We start from the raw sequence: 15157 nt of genomic DNA on the forward strand, positions 1-15157 counted from the left end.
ATGGGGCGTGCAGTTGGAATTGACTTGGGTACCACCTACTCCCGCGTAGGGGTTTTCCGCAATGATCGGTTTGAAAACATCGCGAATGACCAGGGAACCCGTAATACCCCTTCATTAGTCGCCTTCACCGACAGACAGCGCCTGATTGGGAACGCTGCCAATGGCCTATTTCCGGTGAACGCGCAGAACACCATTTTCAATGCTAAGCGTCTCATCGGCCGACGCTTTCATGACCCCGAGGTGCAGGTTGATAAGCAGCGCTGGCCTTTTAAGGTCATCGACCAAGACTCGAAGGCCGTTGTGGAAGTCGGCTTCAAAGGCGCGACCAAGCATTTCACGCCCGAAGAAATCTCGTCCATGATCCTTGCCAAGCTTCGTGAGACCGCGGAGGCTTATCTGGGCGAGACTGTCACCGACGCTGTGATCACAGTCCCTGCGTCTTTCGGTGACTCCCAGCGGCAGGCCACCAAGGACGCCGGGCTCATTGCTGGCCTCAACATCCTCCGAATCCTGAACGAGCCGACTGCCGCCGCCGTGGCCTATGGCCTCTGCAAAAAGATACCAGGGGAGCACCGTGTTCTGGTTGTCGACATGGGCGGTGGAACGTTCGACGTGTCGCTCTTAGCGATCGAAGACGGGATCTTTGCAGTCGAAGCTACCGCTGGTGATACCCATCTTGGTGGCGAGAATTTTGACACTCGCCTCGTCAATCACTTTGCGGCCGAGTTCCAACGCAAGCACAACAAAGACCTGACTACCGATGCCCGGGCCCTCTGGCGCCTCCAGACGGCCTGTGAGCACGCCAAACGAACGCTGTCATCTGCCACCCAGGCATCCATCGAGATCGACTCGCTTCTTGAGGGGATTGAGTTTAACATCTCCATCACACGCGACCAATTTGAAGATCTCTGCCACGATCTCTTCCGCCGCATCATGGAGCTTGTCGAGCAGGTTCTCCGGGACGCAGAGACTGACAAGCCCTCCGTCCATGAGATTGTTCTGGTTGGCGGCTGCACGCGGATCCCCAAGATACAGGCGCTCATTTCGGACTTCTTCCAAAAAGAGGCAAACCAGTCTGTGAACCCTGATGAGGCCGTCGCACATGGTGCCGCTATCCAGGCTGCGGTTTTGTCGGGCGACACCTCCTCGAAATCCATCAGGGACATTCTGCTTCTTGAAGTTGCTCCATTATCCCTCTGGATTGAAACAGTGGACGGTGGCAAGGCCTCGCTGATCAAGCGCAACACTACCATTCCCACTACGAAATCCGGGGTTTTCTCAATCTACTCCGACAACCAGTCCAGTATTTTGATCCAGGTTTTTGAGAGCGAGCGATCTGGCGCCGAAGACAGCAAACTGCTTGGCAAGATTGAACTTTGTAGAACAACCAAAGCTCCACTGGGTGTGCCCCAGATTCGAGTCACCTTTACCGTGGATGCCAACGGTATTACGGGGATCTCCGCGATCGAGAAAGGCCCCGATAAGCCCTCTCAAGTCACTGTGGCTTACGACAAAGGCCGTCTCAATGAGATGGATATTGAGCGTATGCTTCTGGAGGCTAAGAAGTACAAGGAGGACGACGATGCTGAGATTGCCCGTATCCAAGCCAGAAGTAGCCTCGAGTCCCGCGCCTACGCTCTCAACAGCGCCGTCACTGAGGGCAAGCCGCCCATGCCCGACGAACAAAAGAAAAACATTCAGGCCAGGGTCTTTGGGATCATGTGTTGGCTCAGTACAAACCAGGCTGCCGAACGAGATACGTTGGCATTGAAGCAACAAGAACTAGAAGGCATGGTCGTTGGCTTGGATTTGCCTCTCTTATAAGCAGGTAAACCTACAGCTCTATGTAATCAACAACCAACCAAGACTGGTTTGGCTTTACCTTGCGAACCTGAGTCTTGTCATCTAAACGTGTAGCTTCTCTATCCTCGCACACGGGGAGACTTCGGTAGAGAGCGGATAACCTTTACTTACGTGATGCCATAGAGGAACTGGTACAAACAGAATGGGTCGTTGAGGACGCCAGAGGTGGCGCTATGTTAGGTAACTCATAGTTCGCAACTAGTAATCTTTCCGCCTCGGGACAGTGCTTGTAGCTTAGGATATCCTCCGAACTGTGCTTATTACAGTAAAGGACTAGTGTATCGCTCTTCCACATATGTATCTGTCCATTCTTTCTTCCAATATTTCACTTGGTTCATCACAAGCTACTTTCACATCATCCACCCCCAGAGGACAATGTAGACAGAAAGCCCTACCAGCTACTGTGGCTTATCCCCGTTCTTCCACCGCTGGTTTTCCCGGTGCTGGAGCCCATATCAACCAGTGATTGCTTACTAGAGCCGCCGCGTGGTAGCAAAGGCGTCCACGGGTGTACGACGAGGTATAAGCGGCACAATACCTTGCAACGCAAATGCCGGCACTGGTGAAGAATTTGCCTTCAAACAACTGGCTGTCCCAGATCAGCAAAATGAATCAACCCCACTCAGTGTCAGAGTGCCCCCAGCTAGGATGCTGATGAGAATGGCCAGAATGATAAAGTCTATATAGCGCTGTTGTGCTCTCTGAAATTCCACGTATCCCTCGGCCTCGAAGTCAGGGTCAAGGCTACTGTTATCTTGTCCTAGGGGTTTTGGTCTCTCTTTTATTAGCAAGGCTATCGAGCATGCTCCGAGGCTCCTACTCACCCGCTCATCTAGATCTCTTTTGTTGAGCTTTGGCGGTTGTCTCGAAAACAGGAAAGGCCCAAGTTGGTTTCAGCGTCGGCCTATCAGGATCAAGTCCTTTTTTACCCCCATAGAATGACTTGAAATCGAAAGTGGTCCCGTGGTGGTTATATGTTTTGGGTGGGTAGTTCCTTGAAATTAAAACTTGCGGTAAGAGAAACGTGGGAATCTCCACAGGGGCCAATATATATATATATATATGTATATACGTGGCATAGGGGTTCGTATGACAAACCACACTCAGCAATGCTGGCCCGCGAAATCACTATATTCGCGACTGTAGAAAAGCGAAGTGACCAAGGCAACTCCAATTATTTTTTAAAGGATGATTCACCAGCATCAGGTGGGCCATGCCCAACCAGCATAGGTTTGGCAAGCTTCGGACCAGATAATTATGGTCACCTGTATGCGCAACAGGATGATGAACAAAGCCCATGTTTCAGCACATTAGCCACCTGTTTATGATAACTCAACACCTTTACTTTGCTCCGATCATATTTTCCATTGACCTGTGCAGCCATGGTCCATTGGGATAAGCATGAGCTTTGATTTACTCTTTACATCGTGTATTATGATTAAACAACCTATGTTGCACGCCTTGCTCTCAAAGTATCACACGCCATGAATATTTGTCCATAAAAAAAAACATGCCCAGCTCCACCTTTCCTCATTAAACATACATGGGTCTGCATAGTTCCAACAAACGTTCTAAGAAACCGCTCAGCGCACTGTTTATATTGTTAGATTTTACTCTTCAACGCGAACGACGGAATTGAGTGAACCTGGCTTGTAAAGTGCTCCCTTCATCTCTAGAGTCTCAGTGTTCCGTGATATTGGACTATATTGAATGTTGATTCGCACCTAGCGTCGAGCGGTCAAAATGAGTAGACTGTAAGGTCTCATTGCGAACACTGTCAGAATGGCTGTTCCAATGTCATCTTGGAGACCTTATTTGACCACCGGTCCATATGGTGAGTGCGCCACCAACTGCCTTGCGATGCGGGTGAGCATACAGGGCAACGCGACGAAAACATACTCTTTGGTGATACTGCCAACTCTACATCATCTCATTTGTTCACGGTATAGGCTGTCGGGGCCAAAGCTATACCATATCGGGAAGCCTATACAGTATTCAATCTCCCTAGCTGTCACTTCTGTTCCGCGCGAACCTGCGAGAGGCACCGCGTAGGACATGTAAGCCCCGACACAGACCACACCGGATACCATTGTTTCAGTCCATGACGATTCGCTTACCCTAGCCCCAGAATCCTACTCGCCGGAAGAATGGCTAGATGAAAAACTTACAAGCGAATAGATGAGGGCCACGCCCATACCAGGTACTACCGGAGCTGGTGTATGCAATGGAAGAATTCTTGCGATGGAATTCAAGGCTCGGAGAGATTAAGCTTAAAGATGGCTAAAGCATATATACAGTATAGCGTCGTAAATTCACGTGCTCCTTTTCCTTTTTCGTAGTACCCTTTCCGGGGGACTTCCAGGATGTAGCGCTTCGTGCAAGAGGCGCAGCGACTGTATCAGGTCTTGCAGTGCCTGAAGACGGCCAGGCAGCACTTTGTTGCGCAATTAGCTACAATTTTCAACCGAACCTTGAGCCAAGAAACGGAATGCTTGACGTACACTTCTGTATATGTGTGAGGCGTGCATCTTCAGGGTAGCATGCCTCCTTCAGGGCCTCCAGTCCATCTGGTTGTACTTCCAATAAACGCTTTAACCGCCGGTCGAGAATGCCGATGACTAAGGGAATAGTGCATGAGCCTGTCAGCCTGGGTGAAGGAATGGATTGCAGGTGGGAAGGACCCAAACCAACTTTTGATCCCGGAGCGATTGCTGGGAGTACTAGAAGGGCCCCAAAGGCATCGAAAGAAATCCATCTCTAAATCCAAATCTCTGCGGATGAACTTCAAATAGTCCTCCAAAGCCATCCACCATGGCTCCCAATGAGCCAGATGCCTCTGTATACCTTTCACTAAACCTCTCGTATCAGGTGCTTTGCTGCAGTCACCCCCACCAACGTGAAAGGATAACGGGAAGCCTCGATGGTAAAGGAGTTGTGCGCGTGTTCCCAGAGCGCCATCCATGATGCGCAACAATCTTCCTGCTGTGATACTCAGTGCGAATAAACAAAGTGGCAGGGGCGGATCTCATTACCAGCTTCACATTCTCTGTTGATTGCAGCGATGTGCGACATTTGATGTCTCCGTTGTTTCCCCTTATCCTGTCTACTGGCTGTGCATCTCTTGTCCAGAGATTGTGCGTTGCAGTTTCTCATTTGCTCCAGCGACTGGCAATGAAGAGCGAAACGGCGGTTCCAAAACTTGAGGTTCATCAAGTAAAGATGGATGATCGCATCGACGGCAACATCATGGTATGGGCCTGCGCAAAGTGCCGCGTGCAAGGCCTCGACGAGCTTTTTCAATTCTTGCTGCTCAACTTCATCCATCTGCTCAGAAAAGTCCCAAAATAGATATCCAAAGAAAACCGCCAGTATTCCATCTGTCGCGGGACGGCGAAGCAGCTAGGAAATTATAAAAAAAAAAAAAAAAAAAAAAAAGGAAAAAAAGGAAAGTAACCGGGTGGGGATCAGTAGTGAGGTATGCTTAGGGATCTCGAATTTTACGGGAATTTTACGGAAGGGTCTCACATGAAACCAGGAGCAACATGAAAATTCAATTTTGCCTCAATCTCACGATCTTTCGATAGCCAGTGACCTAATAATCCACCCTGTCTTTGTCTGCTGGCCACGTTAGGATTTGAGTCACATAACCTGCCAGTTTTCCAGACCTGAGATGGCGATAAAAGATATTCCAATGTGGATAGTCAGGCAAGCACAGATTGCCTGCAATGATTTCGATACTATGGTTGATTGGAGTGTCGGGCATAGGAGTCCAAAGACGTAAGCGTTGTCAGGTAGTGTTGTTTCGAAAGCCTAATCTAAATATAGGGCGCACTGCATCCCAGAATAGCTCTTGGATTTCGTCTGTCAACCAGAACAGCATATATGTACTACGACGGAAAGTGCTTTCTGCCCGGGGAAATCATATCCAAATAAGATGGAGCCTGAAGTGTCACTTTGGCAATTAAAACTGTTCCTTCGGCGGCTATCGCGAGCACCGCAGCAGCCAGTTTCGTTCAAGAGTAACAAGACAAAATGTGTAAGCTCCGGATCCTCCAGACTACCATTTAATACATACACCATTCTTACTGGCTTCAAGTCAACCATTCTAGTATCGATGAAGGAACGACTGGTTGTGATGAGAGAACGCCGACAAATGCAAACGAACCACAGATATGACGCTCTTACGCGCCATACCAAGTGCCTTTACCAGTTATATACTCAAGTGCAAGACATTGGGTTCCTTCTTGACTTGGCCGATCACATCCACCACGATATAGGCACATCAAGAACGGACAAGGTTCCTGCATACATGAACAACACCAGGCTTCTTGGTCGTGTGCTTAATTGCCTGGGACGAAGACTGAAGCTGAGGAGCAGTAACCCATTCATAATCGAATTGCGAGACGCTTGCCTCAGGATCAATGTTTGGCTCAATCGGACAGATAATGCCGCATCTACATATGATGAAGCGCTGCTCAAGTTCCTGTACAACCACATTGGTTGGGCAATATATCAGAATATACAGAGCGCAAAGTTCGTGTTAGTGACGGCCGGGCTTGCAGAACCCAAGGACTTTGAATCCTAGGAAGGTCACAGTCTTCATCGGTTAAACCTCGCAAATTGGACGACCAGTCTGGCATGACCCATTGTAGCGCACTTCATCCGCATACTTCATACCATTATGTTAGCAAACAGGGAAGTGGGTTTCAGCTCACGTTGACTTCTTCGATTATTTTCATACATAATATAATGGCTTCAATATAACACGGTCATGGCCAAAGTACCTGAAAGATTGAATTCGTTAACCTTTCGCCTCGGTTTTCTAGTACTTGGAGCTGTAGTGGTGCATAGTCCACATTAAACACTGCAGGATATAGGCGCATGGAATAAATTGACACTTGCACATGTTCGCAAGGTCATCATTGGGAAGGACTGCCCACGGATCGAGGTATGATGACCAGTCCTGCTCCAAATGTTTGCTCGCGACTGTGTGATTTAAGAGAAGCCACACTAGGTCTCGGAAGGGTGATATGTCAATCTCCTTGTGCTCCTCTGCCTCCGCTATAGGATCTCTTCTCCTTCCTCTTCATCAATTTTCCTGCCGTCCCCCACAACCTCAGACTTCATCTAGAATCAGACATCACAACGTCCAATCCCTCCGATCTCATTAGCCACAATGGAAGCCTCGGATACAATAACGCTTACGAGCTTGGACTGATTTGCTATCGCTGTCGGTATGGCCAAGGCAACACCTTTCGGAGCATAGTGGTTGGTAACAACTAGCACAAGCTACAACGCGTTATTGCTGAGCGCTCTATGTTGATCAAGGATTTACTAAATGATCTCGGCCCATCTAACTACGCTATTCCCATTCCAAATGTAAGCGGCATTGGCTTTGTCCACCAAACCTCGGTTACTAAGGATCTTCTCGAAAACGCGACGGAATGGTGCTGTTATCAAAGAAATAACGACCTCGGACTCTACAACGATGACTTACGTTACAAGAGCACCAAAGTTGGCGAACGAGACCAGCATTTCATGAAACCCGACCGGGAAACGCTGTTCGATATTATTGTGGTAGGTGGTTGTTCCCCTATTCCGAAACAACTCCGTTCAGTTGACGGTAAGGCTGCAAATTTCTTGTATGTCAAAGAGCTCTTAGACATCGGCTGCGCGCCCATCTCGAACATGACCAAGGAGTAAAAGTACCAATGAGATCCGGGAAATATCCAACATTCACAATGACTTCACTCCAGAGCAAGAGGAGAAGCTCCGCCGCGAGAATGGCTGGACTGAAGAGGGGGATAATTCCACGGATTCTAGAGAGCACTGATAAGTGGCCTGTCAGAGTCGTTGATGGGTCATCATCCAAGCTACGCTCCCCAGGATGCCCAACCCATTATTGGCCGCCTCTAATTATTGTGTTCTACTGGGCTGAGGAGGGCAAGAAAGGTGGTGAGGTGCACTCCCCTTGCGCAAGCCAAGAACGAATGTCTCTCGTAGATGTTGCAATGTCTCTCGTGGATGTTGCAATAATCATCTGCTTCCTTTCTTTGCCTATTTTCGATCAGCTCTTGTTCTTGCCAAATTATCACGCATGCATGGTATGCAAGATGGTACGCTTCCCTCAGCTTGGGTGCAACATGTCTTAGGGGTCGGTAGTACAGTCAGCATATGTGTTGGGGTACAGGGTTGGGAAGGTCAGAATCGCCGTGCGTTCTCGCTGTAATGAGCTTGATGGCGGTGTATGGATAGAAGTAATGCATATGCGCTCTTGACACATGTCAGACAGACATACATGGCTTGCAATTATGTATATCGTGCATCAGAGTATCATGATTATGAGGCAATCTTAAGTAAGAGTCAGGGCGTCTGAGTGAGGGGTACTGTACCCAGCGCGGCATGCGCATAAGAGTGGCCAACATGTAGATCACGCAGGCGTGGTTGGCTCAACGAGAACTAAGCAACAAACACTTATGAGCTATAGTACGATTGCGTTATAAATATGCTGGTTTGCTGTTCAACTCGTCCGATATAGGCCTAGCAAATACCCGGTGGCCCCAACGACAAGATGATGTATTGAACTACAGGCCCAGCAGATGAGTTACGCTTGACCGGCCGGCTATCTGAGTACATATCAGCACCAGACGAGTTATCGCAGGAACCGATAAACCTGAAGGTATCTGGCGGTTAATCAAAATTGCTGCGTGGGTATCGTCCTTGTTGTCAACTTTTTCAAATTATTCCTGGGATGCGCGTTACCCATTGAGCCGGCCGGCCAGCTGCCTGTGGGTCTGACCGCATTTGAGACATGTCCAGCAAATCCACGTACAATCTTTGCGTTGGTGGGTGATCAACGGTATTGAGTCAGTGACACGGAAAGACGTATGTAAACATGTGATGTGCTCCCCATAACATTCAAAATACTTGCTACTACATCTCCTTGGGCCTACCCCTGCATACGCATGTGTACTTGTACATAGGGATCCTCAGCGAAGGCCGAAGAACGGACAGGTCCAAGATGTCGCCCAAACGCTCCAAATGCCACCCGGCCATTCCAACCACCAGCGCTTTCCCATGTGAGGTTTCGGAGACGGAGACATGCTGGAGAAATGACATCTTCACCAGCAGGCCACCAGCCGACTTTGCGTCCTCACCAGATCTCGCCCAGCGGCCGATAATCAAAGCAGAGCCAGGGGAAACAAATTTGACCCGAACGAGTCCCACTCGTAGGGCCTCGGCCGAAGACGTGCAGTCCTTCATCCCAAAATGGCTTCAAAACAGGGGGGAGGTGGGGGAGGTCAAGATCCCATTCCTGGTGTACGTGGTCAGACCCATTGAACAGAACCGTATCGCTTACGCACAGCAAAGCATTTTATTCTCGTGGCCACCTCCCCAGCATCTCCGTTGGTCAAATGGGAGGGTCCAAATGTCATGGGTGTCTCAACAGGGATAACAGATATTTTTGAGTATATCAGGGAGCAATTAGGTGTGTTTTGGATGGAGTGGGTGGAACTTCATACCACTGGGTTCTCCCCGTCACATTTCCCACCACGGCCTGTCTGGGGACAAGTCGATGCTTTTCACGAGGACATTTGCTCGCATACAGTGGGGTGCGATGGTCTGGGGACCCTGCGGGATGGGATCTTGCACCGCAATATGGTCTACAATACACCTTACGTCCAAGTGATTATTCGGGTTCGCCCGCCGCGTTTGAGGTGGTTGGCTCAAAGTACAGTCCCAACTCAGCAGCTAGCTGTCTAGGAATATGTGAACTCGTAAAGATTACTATACTGTCCTATCTGTATCCTTTCGGTTGGTGTGCTACCCAAGCGCTTGGCATACATAAAGCTTATTCGGTGTGAAGAATATGGTTTTCGAAGAAGATAGACTAATATGACTTCGGTCACCATATTCTTCCCAACTACCGGACTCCGCTTAACTTACTACACCAGGTTCAATTTCTTTCTCGTAGTTAATGAACTCTCAGTTAACTAACAGTGTAAAGATCGGCTGTACGAAATGTGACTGAAGATAACAAATAATGTCGTAGGCTAAATATGCTTCAGTGAAAGAAAGTCCCACCATAGTTGCACCCCCTGCAGTGTCAAACGGAGTTGAAGATCTATTCCAGAGGAACATCTTTGACGCAGCTTATCCTTCGCTTTCTTACTCCACATGCTAGTGTTAAGGGTGTCACTTCTTCGGCTTTCGACAACGGCGATTGGTTTTTCAACCTTATCTGTTTCCACGGGAAAACCGGCTAGGTAACTTACTTATGCTAAAGCGGCTCTCAGTACCTGAGGGCTCGACGGCCTGCGTCTTCCTATTTTGGAACGCTAATAGCAAAGGCCAAGCTCAAATATTTACTGGTGGAATGATATCTTTGCCCAAACCCTCCAAGTCTCGAAACCTCTAAGCGCTTATTTTGCAAATGATTTCAATCCAAAAGTGGTGGCTCGAGGTAAGATATCATCAATCGGTGACTGTGATTGAATTTTTACATCAGACACTTTACACAAGGATTGTCAGAGAGTATACGCTGCCAAATAGATTATGTCAGGTGAAGCTGGAAATTAAATGAAAAATGAGAAAATTATGGACTTTGAACAGTTCCCCGGTGGGAATACCACCAATGCCGAGGTCAATCGTCAGGCTTTTACGCATTTTGTTCTCCGTATCGCAACAGTCCTTTCGGAGAAGTAACTAGTTTGATACCGGAGCGACCGGGAATATTGAGTTCAGTTGTCAAGAGCGCATAGTATATTTGACAGAGCCCGCCCCTCATTATCTGGGCCGGATCAAAATGCCTTCCTTTTGACAGCAGATACCGTAATGCCTCCCAGACCTGCAACATACATTGACCCTTTTGGAAAGACATCTTTTGTGCCTTGATTTAAGTTAGTGTCGATGCTTTGTTGAGATGGTGTACAAAAGGCAGAATTTACCTGAAGCCACGCTGTTTGGACCCTGAACCCCGAGAGATCCAGCTGTCTGTACTCCAGTTCGTTGCAAAATTGGTGAATGAGCCCAAATCCCTGATATATTTCCCAATCCGTATTTGGGGACTTGGAATAGGTCTCTGGATCCTCATCAAAGAAAATCCTTCTGCTATTGCTATGACGGAAAACCCATTCCGCCAATCTTGTGCAAACTTTGACCAGGTTTCTATCGTTATCTTTGCCATCGCTATGCTCTACCGGAATTGGCTTTGACCGTAAATAATCTTTGATGTAGGGGATCTCATCGTTAGCCGGGAAAAGCCCAGAAAGCGATGGCGGAAGTGGCACCAGGCCGAAGAATCTTTTCAGCAACATCCAGAAATCATGTTCGCCAATATACCTTGTCTCTGAAGTGTGGTAAAGTTGATCATATCCCCAAAACAACTTCCTGATACCCTGCGTCATGCGAAAGGATGAGAATAAGATAGAAGAGCCGATATTGCGCCGCGATTGTCCTAGGATTGTGGCCCTTGCCTTGCAGTAGTATGTTCGCATTGATGCCTCGCTGTATCGAGACGAGATGCGGTGGCCTTTGGTCTTGTATTTGACTGCCGTTACAAGTAGCGGCCGACTCTCAGACTCGTTTCCAGCACCGTAGCATTCTAGAGGCGCTTCCGTACCTGATAAACATTGTTGGCGTAGATCTTGGAGCTCGATCTCATCTGTAAAACTGGTGTGAGTATCATCTGCTGAAATACTAGAACGCCCAGGTGTGGGGAAATTCCGTTTGTCGTTCTGAAAATGGAATGGATGTAAAGGCCATGCGGAATGTGGTATGAGTGGCAGAGGCTTGTCTCGGCGGCCCTCCTTTATACTGAGATTCTCCGCGCCGAAATTCAGCTTACTACCCGATTCGTATTGGGCACTCGGACGCTTGGATGGTTTATCGGGATGGAAGCCGTCGCTTTTCCTTTGGTGGAGAATGGAATGTGATGAAGCGAACGATTCCTTAGATGCCATCATTGTGGCAAAAGTTTATGTTAACAGATTATTGCCAATATTATCCGCTGATAGATTGTAAGATGTATTTGTGCAGATTTCTTATCGTATTAATATCCTTAGAATCCTAACCCCAAGCCGCGAATAAAAGCCAGGATGCCTTGGTTTATTAAATCGTCAGATACACTAGTCTGTGGCCCTCGCTGCAACATCATCCTTTCTGTATTTTGGGGTTTCTAAATATGGCGCACGGTACTGGCAAAAAATAGGTCCGCCAAAAAAGGGCTCAATCTCAAGCAAGCACGGAAGGTGAGAAGCTGAGATCTAATTGAGCTGACATAGTTGATCCGGGGTAAAACTTGGTGCCTGTGGACGTCAGTATGGCTATAAGTGGCAATTAGGCCTGAAGTCAAATTCTATCATCATTGTGAAAAAGCAGCACCCCTGAAGGCCTTCCGGTCAAAACCCAGCCGTTAAAGCAGAATTGGTTTCACACCCGCCCCTTGTAGGTTTGGCGATGGATATAAGAAAATGTTACGTACTCGCGGGCAGACCAGGCTAGTATCAAGGTCCAACAAATAATGAAACCCAGACCAATGCCTGCGATGAAAGGTACCAAGAGTCACCTGCCAACCCGAAAAAGTCGTGAGCAGCCAGGTAGCGTACGAGGGAATTGAACTTGACGCATGACACCAGGAATCGTACAGTGCGGCCTGCCACGCTAGCGAGCCAATTACCATTCTCGACGAGGGAAACACAAACCCGAAGATGATGTATAGGGAAGCAAGAGACCCAATGTCTTTGGACATGGAGAGCACAGATCCAATGTTCCAGCATTTATATCGAGCGGTTTATAAACTTGATGATCCTTTTTACAGCTTTATAATATCAATGATCCGGTTCCTGACTGAGCGCAGAGCACCGTATGATTGGAGCTTGCGAGGGTCAGGCGAAGGCAGTAGCATGACTGTAGTACTTTGAAGATATTTCTAAGAATAGGTATCTCTTGTTTGAAGCGTGGAAGACAGTAGGCTCGCGCGAAAGACTGTTTGCATAATGTCATTTCTAGGAAACGCGGAAAAACCTGAATAGGAGACTGCCGTCATCCAATCGCGCATCTTCCACTAGCCTACCTTAGATCACGACCTCAAGTAGGCCGTTAGATGGAACATCGTATATGGGTTAGGTGACGTCGAGAATGCAGATGTATGACGGTTTGGCTATATGGGAATAATTCATACTGTAACCGGACCTATAACAGAATATTACTTTGGAAATTCTGTCTCCCCTTTGACCCAGTTACCTTGCCATCCTACCCAAGCTGCCTCAAAAAACCCGCAAATACTTAATCCATCCCAGAACGGACCCCGTGTATCATTTAGCCCCGTTAAAAATTGCTGAACTTCTCCCAATCCACGCTTCATAAAACCAACGACAGTTTTCTCCATGTGAATATTTAGATTACGGCTGCGATGAGTGTACGTGATGATAGTCCATACCGGTATGCTTTTTCGGCCCTCGCCTCCGTGCCTGCCTCAGGGCAGAATGCTGTACCAGTAAAGATTTTAGAACATTCCAGATCTGGAGTATATGCTCTGTTTCCGCCGGTTGCATACTTTAAAGTAAGAGAGCCATCCGTGTTAGTCAAGGAACCCACAACAATGACAAATATGCAGAAAACCAACCGGAGAGACTGAACAGGCAAAAACTATGTTACACTTACCCGACGCTGGGTATCGGGTCTCTGTGCCACAGGCATCTACAAAGTCCCACAAAAGCCCGAATCCCCGGTGTATTTTGTGACTGAAATTATCGTCTAGCCTCAGGCCACGTAGTCGCCCTCGATCCATATTTAACCTATATGGAGAAGCTACAATGAAATTCCTCAACCAAGCACATGAGGCCATTTAGTGTCTCTCGTCATTGATCATTGTATCCGGGTGAGGCTGTGATGCCAAATATCGTTGTCGCACCCGATGCATCTTGGCATTATTGAGAGGATAGAATTGACCCATCAAATCAAACCCAAAGAACGTGGACAATAATTTCTACTCAGATGACTCGCCCATACCTAACGTTCTAGGCTGACGCCAGAGCCTGGAAGAGAGGGAAATGGCGTTCTTAGAGGCGCTTTCATGCTTTGCTGTGGCTAAACTTGAACGAGACGGTCTTCGTCGATTGACCTGTTCGCCAATGTTGTCAATGCTGCGGTCCGCATTTGCCGGCCCAAATAAACCCTGTCGTTGAGTATCAGAATTGTAGAATGGTTATAGGGGAAATGGCTTGATTTTGCGATCTTGATCTTTATCGACATTGGACTCTACCCAACCTCTGAAGCATGGATTAATTCTACAATTGGGTTGAGGGTCCAAAGGAGACACCGGGTTAGACTTGGAATGGTTGGCACGCGAGAGTTGAAGGTCTCCAAATACGGGATAACTGCCCTTGTTGGGATGAAGGGGCCGTGGTGGAAGTGGTTTCCAGTCGTACGTATCCAACACGGCAATTCCGGGACTCCTGGCCCAGCTGAAGCGAGTGACACAAAAAGGGAAGGATACTGTACTAACTTGAAGTCGATGTATGAGCATTTCAAAAGCTTTGGCTATTTTGCCTCATCCAAGGAAATCATAAATTCCATAGCCGCCTGACCCATCTGTCTGATGTTGTCTAATATCCCCACTTGCCTCACATATCCGGTCCTGCCGTTGTCTACACTCGCGGTTCAATCCGAAAAGCCCCTAACATTACATGATTTCGAAATGATAAGTAGGTATCATCTTGCTTTATATCTTCAAATGAGCTTGAAGTCTTGATAATTCTCCACCAACTCGACGCTTCCATGATTGATGTTGAAGCTGCGGATGAGTTATAATACTTACTACGATCCAGGATTAACTATCAAGCGTTTCCCTTCGCAGTGCCGTGCTACTGTACAATATCACTGATATAGTACTAATCAATATTCAAAAGTCAATGTTTTTCGTTTTTATGGAATTTACGAAGTGCCCACCACAAAGAAAATATCATAATCCTTACCGCACGCGGGTCCAGGTATGTGCCTTTTTCTGGGAAGTCTAGAGCTAGTTTAATCTGGCGTTGTAGAAGTATAACGTATTTGGTATGCGAGTGGGCCAACCAATTGAGATGGACCCAGCAAAACATCCACTTGAATGGCTAAGTCTATAGTTATCTGATATGTGAGGTAATGCCTAAATAAACACGTGATGCAGAGTGCCGGTGATAGAAAGAGGGAGCAGGAAATTGTATGTTACGGTATTCATTTCATAAAGCCTAGCACGGCCATATACACATCCTTGGGCTCAGTGAACATTATTCCATCGTTTACTCCCAAA

The 15157-nt window shown here is 47.7% G+C and overlaps 2 protein-coding genes across 2 annotated transcripts; one reads left to right on the forward strand and one right to left on the reverse strand.

Moving 5' to 3' along the window:
* On the forward strand, positions 1 to 1824 carry N7508_011124 (heat shock protein 70; the record flags this gene model as incomplete). The annotated part of the gene is made up of 1 exon (XM_058469184.1): positions 1 to 1824. One exon carries the CDS (start codon positions 1 to 3, stop codon positions 1822 to 1824), a length of 1824 nt encoding a protein of 607 aa, XP_058314162.1.
* Positions 1825 to 8796: 6972 nt separating this feature from the next.
* Positions 8797 to 9126, reverse strand: N7508_011125 (uncharacterized protein; the record flags this gene model as incomplete). The annotated part of the gene is made up of 1 exon (XM_058469185.1): positions 8797 to 9126. One exon carries the CDS (start codon positions 9124 to 9126, stop codon positions 8797 to 8799), a length of 330 nt encoding a protein of 109 aa, XP_058314163.1.
* Between the last annotated feature and the right edge of the window lie 6031 nt (positions 9127 to 15157).

This window comes from Penicillium antarcticum (assembly GCF_028974205.1).
Source record: "Penicillium antarcticum strain IBT 31339 chromosome Unknown utg000010l_segment0_segment0, whole genome shotgun sequence".
In the NCBI taxonomy this organism is placed as follows: Eukaryota; Fungi; Ascomycota; class Eurotiomycetes; order Eurotiales; family Aspergillaceae; genus Penicillium; species Penicillium antarcticum.